The sequence below is a fragment of the Nuphar pumila genome, chromosome 2, assembly GCF_984573655.1.
Source record: "Nuphar pumila chromosome 2, dmNupPumi1.hap1.1, whole genome shotgun sequence".
Taxonomy (NCBI): Eukaryota; Viridiplantae; Streptophyta; class Magnoliopsida; order Nymphaeales; family Nymphaeaceae; genus Nuphar; species Nuphar pumila.
In genome coordinates, this window is record NC_143250.1 from 2,113,646 (window position 1) to 2,129,308 (window position 15,663).

At 36.7% G+C, this 15,663-nt stretch overlaps 1 protein-coding gene across 1 annotated transcript; it reads right to left on the reverse strand.

Moving 5' to 3' along the window:
• Positions 1-339: 339 nt before the first annotated feature.
• On the reverse strand, positions 340-13,970 carry LOC149844435 (kinesin-like protein KIN-14D). The gene is made up of 17 exons (XM_089997215.1): positions 13,745-13,970; positions 13,523-13,634; positions 13,203-13,312; positions 12,981-13,100; positions 12,701-12,904; positions 11,671-11,880; positions 11,502-11,576; positions 10,965-11,111; positions 10,742-10,886; positions 10,447-10,556; positions 9,794-9,955; positions 9,465-9,685; positions 1,851-1,932; positions 1,653-1,757; positions 1,427-1,531; positions 1,110-1,293; positions 340-665 (listed from the first exon to the last, which is right to left on the reverse strand). Exons 1-16 carry the CDS (start codon positions 13,961-13,963, stop codon positions 1,114-1,116), a joined length of 2,307 nt encoding a protein of 768 aa, XP_089853341.1. The 5' UTR covers positions 13,964-13,970; the 3' UTR covers positions 340-665; positions 1,110-1,113.
• Positions 13,971-15,663: the final 1,693 nt, after the last annotated feature.

The window sequence follows — 15,663 nt, forward strand, 5'->3', positions numbered from 1 at the left end:
AGGAAGATCGCCTAACCAATCTGAGATAACTCTGCCATTGGAGTGTTTTCCTCGGATCCTCCTGAAACCATTTTCTAAACAACTTTCTGAGACAAATAAATGGGCCCTAATTCTTGTGGCATTACTTGATTGATCAAGTCTCTGGCCAAAAAATTAGCCAAACACCAACATAGAAAACATGGCCTCATGTCCAATCAACAAATTTTACCAGAGAGAAAACGAGTAAAATGCAACGCAGAAATTTCAAAGACATCGAGAAACTGCAATGAGTGACTTCAGAAACATAACTGGAAGCACAACTCTTCAAACTTCAGGAAAAGTAATCCAGTGTCATACAGCTTTGGAGTACAAAGCAATTAGCAATTTGAATTCAACATGGGCACAAAAAGGGTACCCAAATTAGAATCTGCATGAATTTCTTCACAATAATGTTACAGTAGGTATTGTCAGAAACTCCTACATAACTGCATACGTTATACAGTCACGCCAATGAAAAGCTACAGAATTGAATAGCATCGAGGCGCTAGTGCTAATCTGCATTCATATTCTAGTAAATGGACTTTCGCTATTGCAACAAACATCATAGAGAAAGTGCACTCCCTGCGGAAGGATCAGATGAGATACAGACAGCAAAACACTCGGTCTCCACCAAGAAAACAAGATATCTGTTCACCAAGAGATTAAAAATTAGTAAACTGAACGAGATACATTGCTGGTCACTGATTAACATTGGAAACTCATTATAGAAGGATCAAAGAAAACAACCTAGCCTCTCTTGATTTGGCATGCAACAAAATTGATGCTATCCAAAACAGAGATAATCATGAGCAGTCTAATTCCTGGGTCCAATCAATAGCCCACAAGCACTACAGTATAATATTTCTGATATAATACTAATGAGGCAGAAAAACAAGCAGTAGATATGAACTTCCAGGATATCAGAGAACAAACACTACATGTAAGAAGACTGGAAAAAGATTCGTAACATAAAATTCTTCTAGGCCTTCATTTACGCATTGATCATAAGCTAACAGGTTTATCATTATACCATTACTCATCATAAAGACTCAAAGTATTCAAAAGCAAGAGAACTCAAAAAAACAAAGTACCTCTTCAACCATAACTCAAGCGAGCATCAGAAGGACGGACATGAGTTTGACGGCGAGGAACGCCAATCTCACAAGCATTTACTTTTGCAGCAAAACGTAAAGAGCACAATGACTCGTTCACAGAGGAAGGAGCAGGAGAGATGTTGAGAAACATCAATGTCTTGGAATCACCCCCAAGACAAGGCTATCAACAACAAAACATATTTGTCAGAAATAAGAACAAAAAAAATGAAGATGTCTGAAATACTAAGATGTTCTACAAACTACTAGAGCCTAAGATCATACTCAGCAAAACACATTAGGGAAGAAAGGTTCACCTGCAAAAGGTATGTCAACTTTGAGTTTCTAAATGGCACATGGGCATCTCTGTTTGCAATAGCCAGGATGACATCTCCCAAGCATGATAGACTTTTATTAATTGCCTGTAGAAAATTGCCAGCCAACAAATGTAACTATTTTGAATAGCATGAATGAAATGCCAATGGAAAAGGAAGTTCTGAATTTAAACGGTCCCCAGTTTCTAAATGGCACAGAAATTGGTACCTGAGTTTCTTTTAAACGGTCCCCAGTTGAACCACTCTTTGACAGGCGCTCGCTTCCAGCAAGATCAATAAGATTAAGGACCCCTCGTACTTGTTGCTCAGTGCTCTATCAAGAGAATAGGCATCTAATATATCAATCAAAATTCAGCCATAATGCAGAAAAAGACAGACATGATACGAAAAACCAAACATATTTTACCGCATTAAATCCTGAAATTCGTAATGTGAAAACACAATGGCTCCGTGATGACTGTTCATTCATTTGTGTATAACCTACAGACCTAAGGGAGTGCACAAAATGTCAATACCAAACAAAGTATCTACTTTCAGAAATCACAAATTAAAATGTACGTCTCCAACTAGGGAACAAAAAGTAGAAATGCTTGTAACAAGGAACTCTCAGAATTATCACCATAGGGGATCTTCAATACTTTTTGTCTCTAGGAATCATCACGCAAATTGTGGAGAAAATAATGGGAGATGATAAGATTAAAAGAAAGGTCTTACTGATCTAAGTTCATGATGCTCAGCTGATAAAATTGGGATAATGTTGTAATAAATTAAAAGCAGAGGTATTCTGAAAATGCCCAGATATTTCTCAACACTCAGCCTTGGAAAATCACAAGAGCAATATTCCAGTATACCAAAATTATCAAATATACACATGACAGATTAGAATTACTTGACAAATCTAAAACTCTAGAGCAAGAATCAAAAAGTTCCCACATTTGTCTTAATTGTGCAAAACTCGGCACTTTCCCCCCTCAACGAAGCAAGTAGTTATCTTTGTTTGAACACAAGGCTAAAAAATCACAACCAAAAGCAACCAAAAAACTATATTATCCACAAAAAACAAAAAAAAGGGCATGATACATACTTAAAAGCAAGCCTAGATTGTGAAAATGTAAAACTGTACATATATGTATATATAATAATATTATATTATATATATATATATAAATACATTTTTCATTTCTTTCTTTTCTGTAATTTTTTTCCTTTATTTTTATTTTTTGTCTTTATGTCATCTAGTTCAGTTTGAACTAGAATGACTGTTGCTAGTCAAGTCCTGTCCAGACTTGACTAGCAATAGAGCTGTTGGACTGACACAGTCCAACAGCTCTTAATAGAGCTGTTGAACTGACACATTCCAACAGCTCTAAATAGAGCTGTTGGACTGTGCCCAACAGCTCTATTGAGTCCTCTTTCAGCTGTGTATATAAAGGGGTGCAGCCCCTCTTGTATTTTACTCCAATGCTTCTTAAGCAATTGGTTTTTCATATCAATAAAGAATACATTTTTTTTTATTTTGTTTCCAGTTATACCCTTTTTAAGGGTTATGCTTTAGTGTCATTCTTGACACTTGCTCTTGTTAATCTAAGCTCGTGTTTCGAAAATCCCCATTTCATTTCATGGTATCAAAGCTGCGGAAGTACTAAATCTTGAGGAAAAGCTGCCTCGGTTTCCGTGCCCGTTTGCAAAAGTGTTCGCCACTTGAAGAGAAGTGTTTTATCACTTCATTGGAGAAGATTTCGTATCTTGTTGTATTGTTTTTTTTTCTTTCTTTTTCATTTTCCTTCTTGTTTCTCTTCTATCCCTATTCTTTCTCTCCTTGTAATCGATGGATGACAATGATAAAGTCACCATCATGCCTATGAAACTAAGCGATACGAACTATGTAACATGGGCTTCAATCATGAAGCACCATATATAGGGAAAAGGCTTATGGGGGATTGTGGATGGTTCCGATTCGGAACCTAAGCTATCTCTTACTAAAAAGGAGGGAGATAAAGAGGTCCCTCTATCGGAAGAAGAGAAAATCAAGGCTATTGCCTCATACGAGAAGAAATGGAAAGAATGGAGAATATCTCATGCGAAGATAATGTCATGGCTTATCAATAGCGTTGACATTAAAAAATGCTCAAGTCTTGCCAAATTTGATCATGCCGATAAGGCATGGGAATACCTTAAGAATATGTATTCCCTTAAAGATATTGCACACGTGTGCAACCTCCAAGAAAAAGTTCGAATGATGACACAAGGAGACAAAACTATTCGTGAATATTACAATGGGTTGTCCGAACTTTGGGAAGAACTTTCCCTTTTAGAACCAAAGTGGCATTGTGCCGAAGACATCGAGCTTCGTCAGAAACAACTTGATGCCGAACTTTTTTACCAGTTTATCACTGGATTAAGGCCGGAATTTGAAACCACTAAATCGGCCCTACTTCACCGGGGAAAAATTCCTTCTATTGTTGAAACTATTGAAGAGTTAACAATGGAAGAAAATCGTCTCCGAAAAGGTTCTTTAAAAATTGAAGATGATTCTGTTTTAGCCGTGTCTAGACTAGGGAATCATGTTCGATCATATAGGCCTCCTCACTTTAACCGACAAAATGGTGACTATGATAAGAAGAAAGTTATTTGTCATCACTGTCATGAACCGGGACACTATAGGCCACAATGTCCCAAACTTAAGGAGCTGAGAGAAAAAAGAGCTGCAATTGCTGGATCGGAGCCTAAAGATCAGGATGCACCAGTTTCCCTGGCCCAACTAATGGAGATTCTTCAGCCTCTCATCAAAGGTGTCTCTTCCGCATCTGAAGCTTCAACCGGCGCAGCAGCCTCATCTTTTTCTGATCTAGGTAAAATTTCTTGGCTTCTTGACTCTGGTGCATCTTTTCATATGACCCCAAATAATCAAAGTCTATCCAAATGTGTTAAAAATAAAACAAGTGTGTCAAAGGTCTTTACTGCTGATAGGACTTCTCTTGAAATAGAAGGAATAGGAAATTTTGAAAAAATTTATAAAACAAAAAAATTTTTTATTCCAGAAATTAGACATGTTCCCAAATTAAATTTAAATCTTTTATCTGTATCTCAAATTTCTGATTATGGGTGTAATATTTCTTTTTTTTCTCATGGTTGTTGGGTACAGGATTGTCAGTCAGGCAAGCTGATTGGAGAAGGCCATAGAGAAGGAGGACTCTATTACATGGATTTTTTGGAAATGCCGAAGAAAGCTTTTTGTTATAATATTCAAAAAATAGAGTTGGAATTGTGGCATAAGAGACTTGGTCACCCACATATAGCCAAAATCCAACATTTTCCAAATCTAGGGAAATTTTGTAACTATGAATCATTTGATTGTAAAGATTGTATTCTCGGCAAAATGAAAAGATTACCATTTCAGAACAGAACCTTTTTCTCTTCAAGACCACTTGAATTAATACACTCGGATGTTTGGGGTCCTGCACCAGTAATTTCTAAAGGAGGATTTGTTTACTATGTTATTTTTGTCGATGATTTCTCCCGACATACGTGGATGTACTTTCTCAAACATAAGTCTGAAGTATTTTCAAACTTTCAAACTTTTCATAATATGGTTAAAAACAAGTTTCAAAATGATATTACTATTTTTCGCACAGATTCAGGGGGAGAGTTCTTATCCACAGATTTTCAAAATTACCTTAAATTGCATGACATCACACATCAAAGATCTTGTCCTTATACACCTCAACAAAATGGACTGGCAGAACGAAAACATCGTCATATTATAGAAACCACTAGGACTTTATTAATAGCAAATCAAGTCCCGAAAGACTTTTGGGCAGAAGTTGCCTTAACTGCCACATATCTCATTAATAGGATGCCATCTTCTTCGTTACAAAATATCACTCTCATTGAAAAACTTATGAACATTTCTCCAGACTACTCTAGACTAAGAATATTTGGGTGCAAATGTTTCATATTTACTGACAAAAATGATAAACTTTCCCCTCGTGCGATTCCCTGTGCCTTTTTAGGATATGCTGAAAACCAGAAAGGTTATAGATGTTTTGACTTCAAAAATAATAAACTATATGTGTCTAGAAATGTTTCATTTCTTAAAAAGGAGAGCTTCTTTGATTTTAGAAAATTAAAAGACGTCACTGAGTACTCCTTTTTGCTAGATCTAACATCAACATCTAATGAATATGACCTTGACTGTAACTTTGATGATGATCAAAGAATTATTGATCTTAATGTTGAAAATGAAGAAGTTCATAGAGATACTAGTATTCAATATTCCAGGCGACAAGAGTCTAATCCTCCATGTGCACTTGAGAGATATTCTAACATTCCAACTAGACAATCAATCCGAATCTCGAGGCCTCCAGGAAAGTTTGTATCATACGAGTCTTTCTCACCCACATATAGGGCAGTTATTGCATTAATTCACACATATGAAGAACTATCCACATATTTTCAAGCAAAAAATGATATCAAATGGATAGAAGCCATGAAAGCTGAATTAGATGCACTTGAAAAGGCTTCTACATGGAATATTCAAGATCTTCCTCCAGGGAAGAAAACTATAGGATGTTGATGGGTTTATAAAATTAAAACCAAGAGTGATGGTACTCTTGAAAGATATAAAGCCCGTTTAGTAGCCAAAGGTTATGCCCAAGAATATGAGATTGATTATGAAGAAACCTTTGCTCCGGTGGCTCGTATGACTACTGTCCGAACATTAATTGCCTTAGCTTCTATCAAAAAATGGTCTATTTTCAAATGAATGTCAAAAATGCTTTTTTAAATGGAAGGCTAGTTGAAGAAGTATATATGGAACCCCCTCCTGGTCTAAGTATTCCTAAGGGTAAAGTCCTTCGCTTAGAAAAAGCTCTTTATGGACTTAAACAAGCATCAAAAGCTTGGTATGATAGGTTTAGTCGTGTTATGATTGATATCGGTTTTCAATTCTGTTTAACTGACACTGCTTTGTTTATTAAGAATTCTGATGCAGGGATCATTGTGCTTCTTCTCTATGTGGATGATATGATCATCACCGGAAGCGATAAACAGGGAGTTGAAACAATCAAAACACTTCTTAAATCTCATTTTGAAATGACTGATTTGGGCTTGTTGAGATATTTTTTAGGCATTGAAGTTGCTTATTCTCCTAGAGGATATTTATTATCTCAGACTAAATTTGCTTTTGATATTGTTTTCAGGTCTGGTATTACTGATGATAAGAAAGTCGACACTCCAGAAGTTGTTAATGTTAAAATGAAGATTGATTATGGAGAACTTCTTGCAGACCCTACTCCTTACAGACAGCTTGTCGGGGCACTTTCCTATCTATCCATTACCAGACCAGATATAGCACATGTTGTTCATACAGCAAGTCAATTTCAACATGCTCCTATTTCTGTTCATATGGGAGCAGTCATGCGTATTATCAGATACATCAAGTCCTCTCTTTCACGAGGACTTTTCTTATCTTCCTCTTCTTCTCTTGATTTAATTGCATATACTGATGCTGATTGGGGAGGTGATCCCAATAACAGACACTCAACCACTGGCTTTTGTGTCTTTTTAGGGGAATCATTAATCTCGTGGAGGTGTAAAAAGCAGCAGAAGGTATCTCTCTCATCCACCGAAGCTGAATACAGAGCCATGGCAACCACGACCATGGAAGTAGTTTGGCTCCGACGACTGCTTGCTGACATGGGAGTTGAAGCAACAAAGGCTTCACAAATGTGTTGTGACAACAAAAGTGCGATCTACATTGCCAGTAACAGAACATTCCACGAACGCACCAAACACATCGAAATGGATTGTCACTACGTCAGAGAGGAATATCTACACGGGATAATTGATCTGCCATATGTCACTTCAGAATATCAGTTAGCAGACTTCTTTACAAAGCCTCTCACTGCTCCCCGATTTCACTTTCTCTTAGACAAACTTTCGCTCATTGTACCGTAAGTTTGAGGGGGAGTGTTAAAATGTAAAACTGTACATATATGTATATATAATAATATTATATTATTATATATATATATAAATACATTTTTCATTTCTTTCTTTTCTGTAATTTTTTTCCTTTATTTTTATTTTTTGTCTTTATGTCATCTAGTTCAGTTTGAACTAGAATGACTGTTGCTAGTCAAGTACTGTCTAGACTTGACTAGCAATAGAGCTGTTGGACTGACACATTCCAACAACTCTAAATAGAGCTGTTGGACTGTGCCCAACAGCTCTATTGAGTCCTCTTTCAGCTGTGTATATAAAGGGGTGCAGCCCCTCTTGTATTTTACTCCAATGCTTCTTAAGCAATTGGTTTTTCATATCAATAAAGAATACATTTTTATTTTTATTTTGTTTCCAGTTATACCCTTTTTAAGGGTTATGCTTTAGTGTCATTCTTGACACTTGCTCTTGTTAATCTAAGCTCGTGTTTCGAAAATCCCCATTTCATTTCATAGATTACACAAGTAAACAAATCCACAAACTTTTCATATACCCCTAAAACTCAAAATGTTCTAAAGGGAACATTAAGAGTTTGGCGTGCAAGAAGGAATGAGATGCTCAATCAAGATATCCAAGATCAAGGATCCAAAGCTTAGTACATGGACAAGATTTTTGTGTTAAGCAATATTGCTTATTATTCTCGTTTTGACAGTCAGTGGAAGACTTACCATCCATAGGAGTAGAGTAACTTAAATTACATTTGTTTTTTACTCTTGAGTCATAGATTAAGTTAGTTTCAGATATTTCTTCTCCAGAGTCACTAGAATATGAAAACTGAAATATGAGAAATAGAACTATGGGCATTTCCAACACTTTTTTTGCAAATCCAACCATGTGGATGTGCTTGGCATGGTGAATTTGCTAGGAATCAAATATTGGATCATGTATTTTCGATGAAAAAAATGCAATTTTTGAATGCTTTAATTTATGAAGATCATGAGCCATTGATTTTAAAGCCTTAAAAAATCTCATTTATGCATTAAAATCACATGATTCAAGAGCAGGCTCTTATAAAACGAAGCATGTAGATCACATCTGTACAGTTAGATTCAAGAGAAAAGAACAAAAAATCCATAAAAACATTGTGGTTCACACATTAGTTCTCATATTTCCAGTTCACATATTCTAATGACTCTTCTTCTCTACATGTAAATCTTTGATTTGTGCCTGTTGATTTGCAATTAGCGGATTCAGATCTACTTTAGTTGACATCAAAGTCTTACAATAGCTATGTTTGACTGCAGCTTCTCAAAGGTATCTAGCCCTAAAATTCATATCCAAAGACTTGAATATTCAAACAGAGATTGAAGGCTTCATACAATTCCTTAACACATTCAGCAAGAAGTATTTTCTAATGAACATCCTTCTACTGTCTTTAATCGATGAAATTGTACTTAATCGACTTATAACCTAAGACACATCAATTGGATCCCTCAAACACTGATGAATGCATGACATTCCCGAGATTTGAGTGTTGCCTGTTCGAAAATAGGAACATTTGAATCACGACATTTCCCTTTCATTCAAATCACAAAGAAAGATATTCCTAACAGGCTGGTTGACCATATAATCAGAAGAAACAACTGATGCAGGTCCAAATGAAAACCAAAAATGCCCCTCCAACTTGAATTTGATTTCCTTTTAAGGAGAATAGTAGATAACGGGTATGATGAGAAAGTTATTGGAAGCTTTACATGTTGGTTATTCGCAAGGGAGTAGATAAAAATTATTCCTCTGTTTTTCTTTATTATAGTTTAAATTGACTTAGATCTTTCTTCTCCATTAGATGATTTGATCCCTTTGGAGTGCAATAAGTGCAATCCATTCTATTTCAGTTGAATTGTATTGGATCAGTTTGCAAAGAAAAGGACAGAAACAGCAAAAATTAGAGGGTACCAATATCAAATCTTGAAAAACAAGGGCACATATGACCACTAGAGGAATACAGCGTCTATATCAGAGTTAATAATGACTGCACCACATAACATACATGCAGTATTATGCATTCCAAAATTACCTGCTTTGAGCAGCCCGATGCAGAAGAGATGACACCTCCTTCAAACTACAAACTTCTACGATAGTAAGGTCAGACACAGACGTGTTCCCATTCGCATCATGTTTAATTGAGTATTGCTTTCCAACAGTACCATTTTCTGATCGAGGTGTCTCATAACCAGCACCCCGGCTGGGTGATAACAGATCTCGTATTGCTTCATTATATATCTCAAGCATAGAAGCCTACAATTGTGGAAGAGAGACAATAATAAAACATCAAATTGAAGACATCTATCATAGACCCAAATATAAATGGAAAAGATGAACTGATGTAAGGTCTTATGATCCTACCTCCATTTTAAACGTCCATCCTTGTGAAGAAAGAGACTGGCTGGTTTGAAATATTTGCTCCAGAGAACGAGGAATCAAACCTTTCTGCTCTGGGACCTCCGTCCCACCCATCATCGTATAAGTTTTACCTGACCCTGTCTGTCCATAAGCAAAAATGCATACCTGCCAAAAGAATATTGGGTAAGTATGCATGACTAAATTGTATGTATTTAACCATAGAAAGAAAGGAAAACAGTAAAACATTATGGTAACCTAGTGAATGCACTAAGAGCAAGCATAAGACAATAATGAAGTGAATACAAAAAAGTAAAAGAAAAACATAGAAGCACAAAAAACATATTACCAGGAACTTCTAGGATATTAAGCACATTGGGATGAGTTTTTTTAACATTGGAAACCAAGTAACTGGCATCATGAATAAGAAATGTCATTAATTCTAAAATGAATTTGTGCAATGCAACATGCAACTGAATAGAAGAATAATGGACATGATAGGTGGTTGGGCCACCAACAGTTCACAATTCACTCTTTGGTGCAGTCTGATTTAAAGAGAGGATGACAGTCCAAGGACCAATTATGACAGTAATTCTACAAACAATCACATATATCATGACTTATAAGTTGTAAAGGATATAAATGATGTATCCAATCACCTTATAACCATCAAGTGCACTTTGAACCAATTGAGAAATCTCAATGAAGACATCCTCCTGAGACGCCTCATGGTTAAAAACCTTATCAAAACTGAATGAATGTTTCTGTCCTGCCAGGCGAAACTAGTGTTTAAATAAATAGAAACATGAAATATTCAAGTAAAAGAACAAGCACTTTACATATTCCACAAACATTCCCACAATGAATGGACATTTGAAGCCATATGAATTGGACATACATTTCATATTCTATTAATCATTATCACAGAAAATGTAATGTTGAAGATATTCTCACCAGGATTCTGGAACAGTTCTATCCCACGACCAAGCAACTCTGCTGATGAAGGATATGAAACAACAGCCGTGTCACCACCACCACAATCATCTTCAGGTAACAAGGGCCTAACCCTACAAAAGACTCGTATATTTCCCTTTAATTCCTACAATATAAAACAAAAATAAGAAGATAACAAAGAAGAAATAGGAATGCTTTAATGCACAAAAACATTGCTCAATACCAATATGGTATTGTGCAATTTCCTCCGCACTAACTCCCCATCAAAAATGCAACGTTCTTTATCGACAAGGATATTTTCCAGCTCATTCAATTTTTTTTCCCTGTTTTCACATTCTTGTTTCAACTCTGAGGCCGATATTTCTAGCATCTGCAAGTTAATAATTGACAGTGAAGTTGGTTACTGAGGATCATATGTCAAAGGTGTATACTTAAGTGAAACCAAGAAACTTTAACCCAGGATGATGGATTTTATCCACAATCGAGGCAAACTTTGAATATCAGATATGACCCTAAAACAAAATAACAGTGTAAGGTTGGCCAGTGAAAAAAGCATAGGTTTTGCAATCCTTTAAACTCAACCCAGGCATATTCCAGCCCAGGATTCAAAATTAACATTAACCCAAGGCATTGATGTGAAACTTTGTAACCGAATTAGCCTCAAGACCATTCTGAGTCCCAAATGCATAAATTAGACAGATCTAATCATAAGGGCAGCAACAAAATTTGCAGTTTGAAAAAATATATAAAAGAACCATACCTGCTTTTCTTCACGAGCAACTTTCAATTGCTGCTCAAGCATCCTTACTCGCTCCTTCTGGAATTCATAACTCTCCTATAAAATCAATGGGACAAATAAGAACAAACCGAAGCTAGAACGAAGACAATAAAAACTAAACTTCAGCCAAAAGTTAAAATCCAAATCGAACCTCAAGGCAATTAGTCTTTGTGGACAAATGTTCCAACTCGGCAGTTGATTTTCCTGTACATTCCTTATACCTTTCAACCTCAGCAATCAAAGTGTTCACCTTGGCCTTTTGCATATCCCTATCCTCTCTCACTAGCTGTAGCTCTGCAGTTAGGCGAACCACTTCTTCCTTTGCCAAATGTTTAGCATCTACAGCTTCTTGCAATGAATCCTGGTAAGCAAAAAATGTTGAATAATATTACAAACCCAAGAAAAACACAGAATCATGTAAAGGGAAAAATATAAATGCATGGCATCACTAATGTGGGAAAGCAATAAACAGAAAATAAGACTTAACAGGCGAAAGGGGGATAGGTTAACAATTTTTTCATAAATGGTAAATGTTCAACAAGCCTAGGCTGATTCCAACATAGAATGAGCATGTGCAACATATTGTAGACAAATTGGATTGTAGTTCTAGGAAAAAAACTGCAAAAGCAACTAGGACAGATCAAGCCCGCAGACAAAGAAACACCAAATTAGTGTTCAAGTATTATGAATTCAACCTTTTATTTTTTTTGCCTCATTATTTTCCTTTAACTCAATCCGGAAAAAAAAAATTGGAAGCTAAAACTTATGAATGACACCCTTTTCTATCACCATTCTTAAATTTATCCAAGGTTCACACAGTCAACAATAAAATGCTTGAAATCAAACTGTTTCCACGTCCTAGCTTGAGATGACATGTCCAAGACCAAAAGAAACTAAGTATTTATTAAGAAACAAATAAACTAGTATATAGATCAAAAAAAATTATCAGTCCATATTGTATGCCAAAAAATTACTGCACTACAGGACGCTCTTTCCTTTAGAAACAAATAACTAACTATACTAAGTCCAACAAAATACAAATTACCTGCTTCCAAGCAGCATGAACCAAAGCAAAAAATGAAAACAGAATTTTAACTTTTCCCTAGGATCTTCTTGTAAAAGATTAATGGAATGAAACAAAGTAATAAAGAATGTGAAGAGAAGAAGGAAAACTAACTTACTTTACAAGTGGCCAATTGATTCTGCACTGAAGTCAAATGAGCCCTAATGCCACTCAAAGTTTCCACAATTGCAGCTTTCTCATTTTGCAATCGGGAAATTGTAGCCGAGGCACTAGCTGCATCATTGCAGAGTCTACTGTTGTACTGCTGCAAACTAGAATTGTATTCTTGCACCCTTTTGTTAATGTCACGAAGTTCGGCAATCTGCTCAACAGAATAGGACAAAGAAAACATCAGCAATGCATTGATGAGAATACTTGAACTAATTTTGATAAGTTACCAGTTGGTTGGCATTTGTTATTTCTTGATGTGCTTTTTCAAGTTCTTCAGATAGAGATGCCAGTGACTTTTCCAAAAGAATTCTAGCTTGCACTTCCCTCTCATAGGATTCAACGGAAGCCTGAAAATTCAGATCATAGTATGAAGACATTAGCAAAAGAGAGGCTTATCACAGCATGTTAAAAGACAAAAGCATCATATATGAATAAATAAACATGGCTACCAGTTTATCAGCTTCTTCCTTTAAAAATTTTTCATGCAATTCTGCAGAGTTTTTCCTGAGCTCTTCAATGGTCTGAGACAACTCATCTAATTTTTGGTTCATCTCACCCACTAAACAAACATAAAGACAAAGTTTAAAATGTAAAATTATTGCAACAACAAATCAATGCTAATTCCCACTAGTCCAAAGCCAGAAGTCACTATGCTTAGTTTGGCCAGAAGGCCTTCCTAAATACAGATAACTTCTGCATAGATAGCACTGATTTCACCTCCAGAAACAACGGTTCATTAACCAAATTAACAATTTTCGTTCAAACGTACATGTTTCAGCATGCTTTTCACTTTCCTTAATATGGCGATCCTCCAAGTCCAGGTACCATTTAACACAAGCACGGAGCTTTTTTATATGTTCTGCCATCATCTCACACTTCCCCTGACAACAGAAAAAGGAAAGGTTACACATTTTCGCTATCTTCTTATCAACCCCAGAGTCCAGTTGGCAAGAGATGCAATGTGGAAAGAAAATGTAAGAAAATAACGAACCTTGAAATCGTACTTTGTTTTCCCTTTCAACTTCTCATTCAAAAGTGTCAGTGCATCCTCCTTCCGAAACTCAACTAACCCACCATCCATGTTGGTACCATCGCTAGAACCTTGAGTGGCAGAAGAAGTGCTGCTCATCGAATCACCCAGCCCTTGACCCGCATTCGCATCTGAAAGTACTCGTCTATTCCTCACAGTCGGGCCCCCCATCCTCCCCATCCCTGAAGCTTCACGGGCTAATTTCCGACGTTTGTCTACAGGCACTTCCTCCGAGGGTTCCTTCCTCTAAGAATTTCGAAAAAAGATAAAATGAATCAAACAAAAAAATAAGAGCCAACAAGATTGTCAGACATCAAAACCTGACAGACAAGGATGCACCAGCACGAATCTGTGTGCCAAAAACAGAAATATCTTTTTTGGGGGGGATTAAGAACCAATTCCGCAGAATTAAAATCCTGCTTTGAGCCAGAAACATCAACATTCGTATGGGGAAAATGATTTCTTAACTAAACCCCAAGAAAAACCTCTGTCCTCAACATTCCCCAGATACAGATTCAGTATTTGTTGTAATATACACAACAATAATTTCAATTCCACAAACAAAGCGCACTAAAAGGCACAAAAATCCAAAGAATTACACGAACCATAAAATGCAAAATTGAGAGAAAGTAGATCTGACAGATACGATTTTACATTTTCAGCTAACCGCAACAAAATCCCAAATTGCCAATCCAGATACATAAAAAAGAAAACCCCAGTCAAGCGAATTCAAATTAGTCACACAGCAAACACCCTAAAGATCAAAAACCTTCTCATCGCAAGCAAACAACCAAACACCCACTACAAAAAGCACAAAACTAGAAACCCCAAAGTCAAAAACCATCCAAAAGCAACATTATCTTCATCCAGAAACCAATCAAAACCCCCGAATCACGAAAAAAACTGATCTACGAAATCCGGGACGCTGAATCCGACGGTAGAAAACTCGAAAAAAAAAAGCACAGGATCATCAAGCCTTACATTGAAAGGGCTCCTGGGGGGCTTGCCGGGGAATTTGTTCTCGCTCCTAAATGACATGAAACTATCCCGATGGGCGGTACCTTCCTTTTTCAACGCCAGCCAGGACCCAAGAAACGCACCAGATAAAATAAAGAAAATTGGCAAAACAATAAAGAAAATTCCGGGAGAAAAAAAGGACGAGCTTTCAATTTCGCTGCTGGGCCTCCATTGACGTGGATCGGAAGCAACGGAGACGTACGAACCCTAAAGCTTTTCCGTCGCCCGAGCGATCGAAGAAAAACCTTAATTTCTCGTCTGTCTTGAACGCCCCACTTCCTCTTTCTTTCTTGCTCGTCGTGAGAGAGAAGGATCGATCGGGAGGAAGGGTTTTTTCTGGTGGTGGGTGGAAAATTAGTGTTTGGAGAGAGCAACGGTAGAGAGAGAGACAGAGAGATTTCGGGGGAATTTGAAATGATTTGAAAAGCCATCGTCTGGGCGGGCTTGTAAAGGGGAGCTCCTTCTTTCTTCTTCTTGTGATTTGACGAAAATGTCCACAAAGAGTTCCCGAAATTACTTCATAAAAGTTTGTGTCTAGGATTTTTGGAATTTTAAAAATGGGAAATATCTTGTTTGGCCCCTCGGTTTATATTAAATCTCAAAAAAAAACTATCATTCGATTGGGCATCTCTCTCTCTCTCTCTCTCTCTCTCTTTTTGTCATTGGGCAAGTTAGGATGCAGAGGGATTAAGAGTAGGATGCAAACGGTACAGATCCGAAACAGCTAAATACATAGGAATTTGGATCGAAAGAGGATCCAGAACAGCCACAATTTACAAAACCGCTATCATAAATCCGACCCATTTGCATCCCTAGGTTAGAGGGTCGGATCAAGCACGTGAGCTAACATCATATCAGTTTTT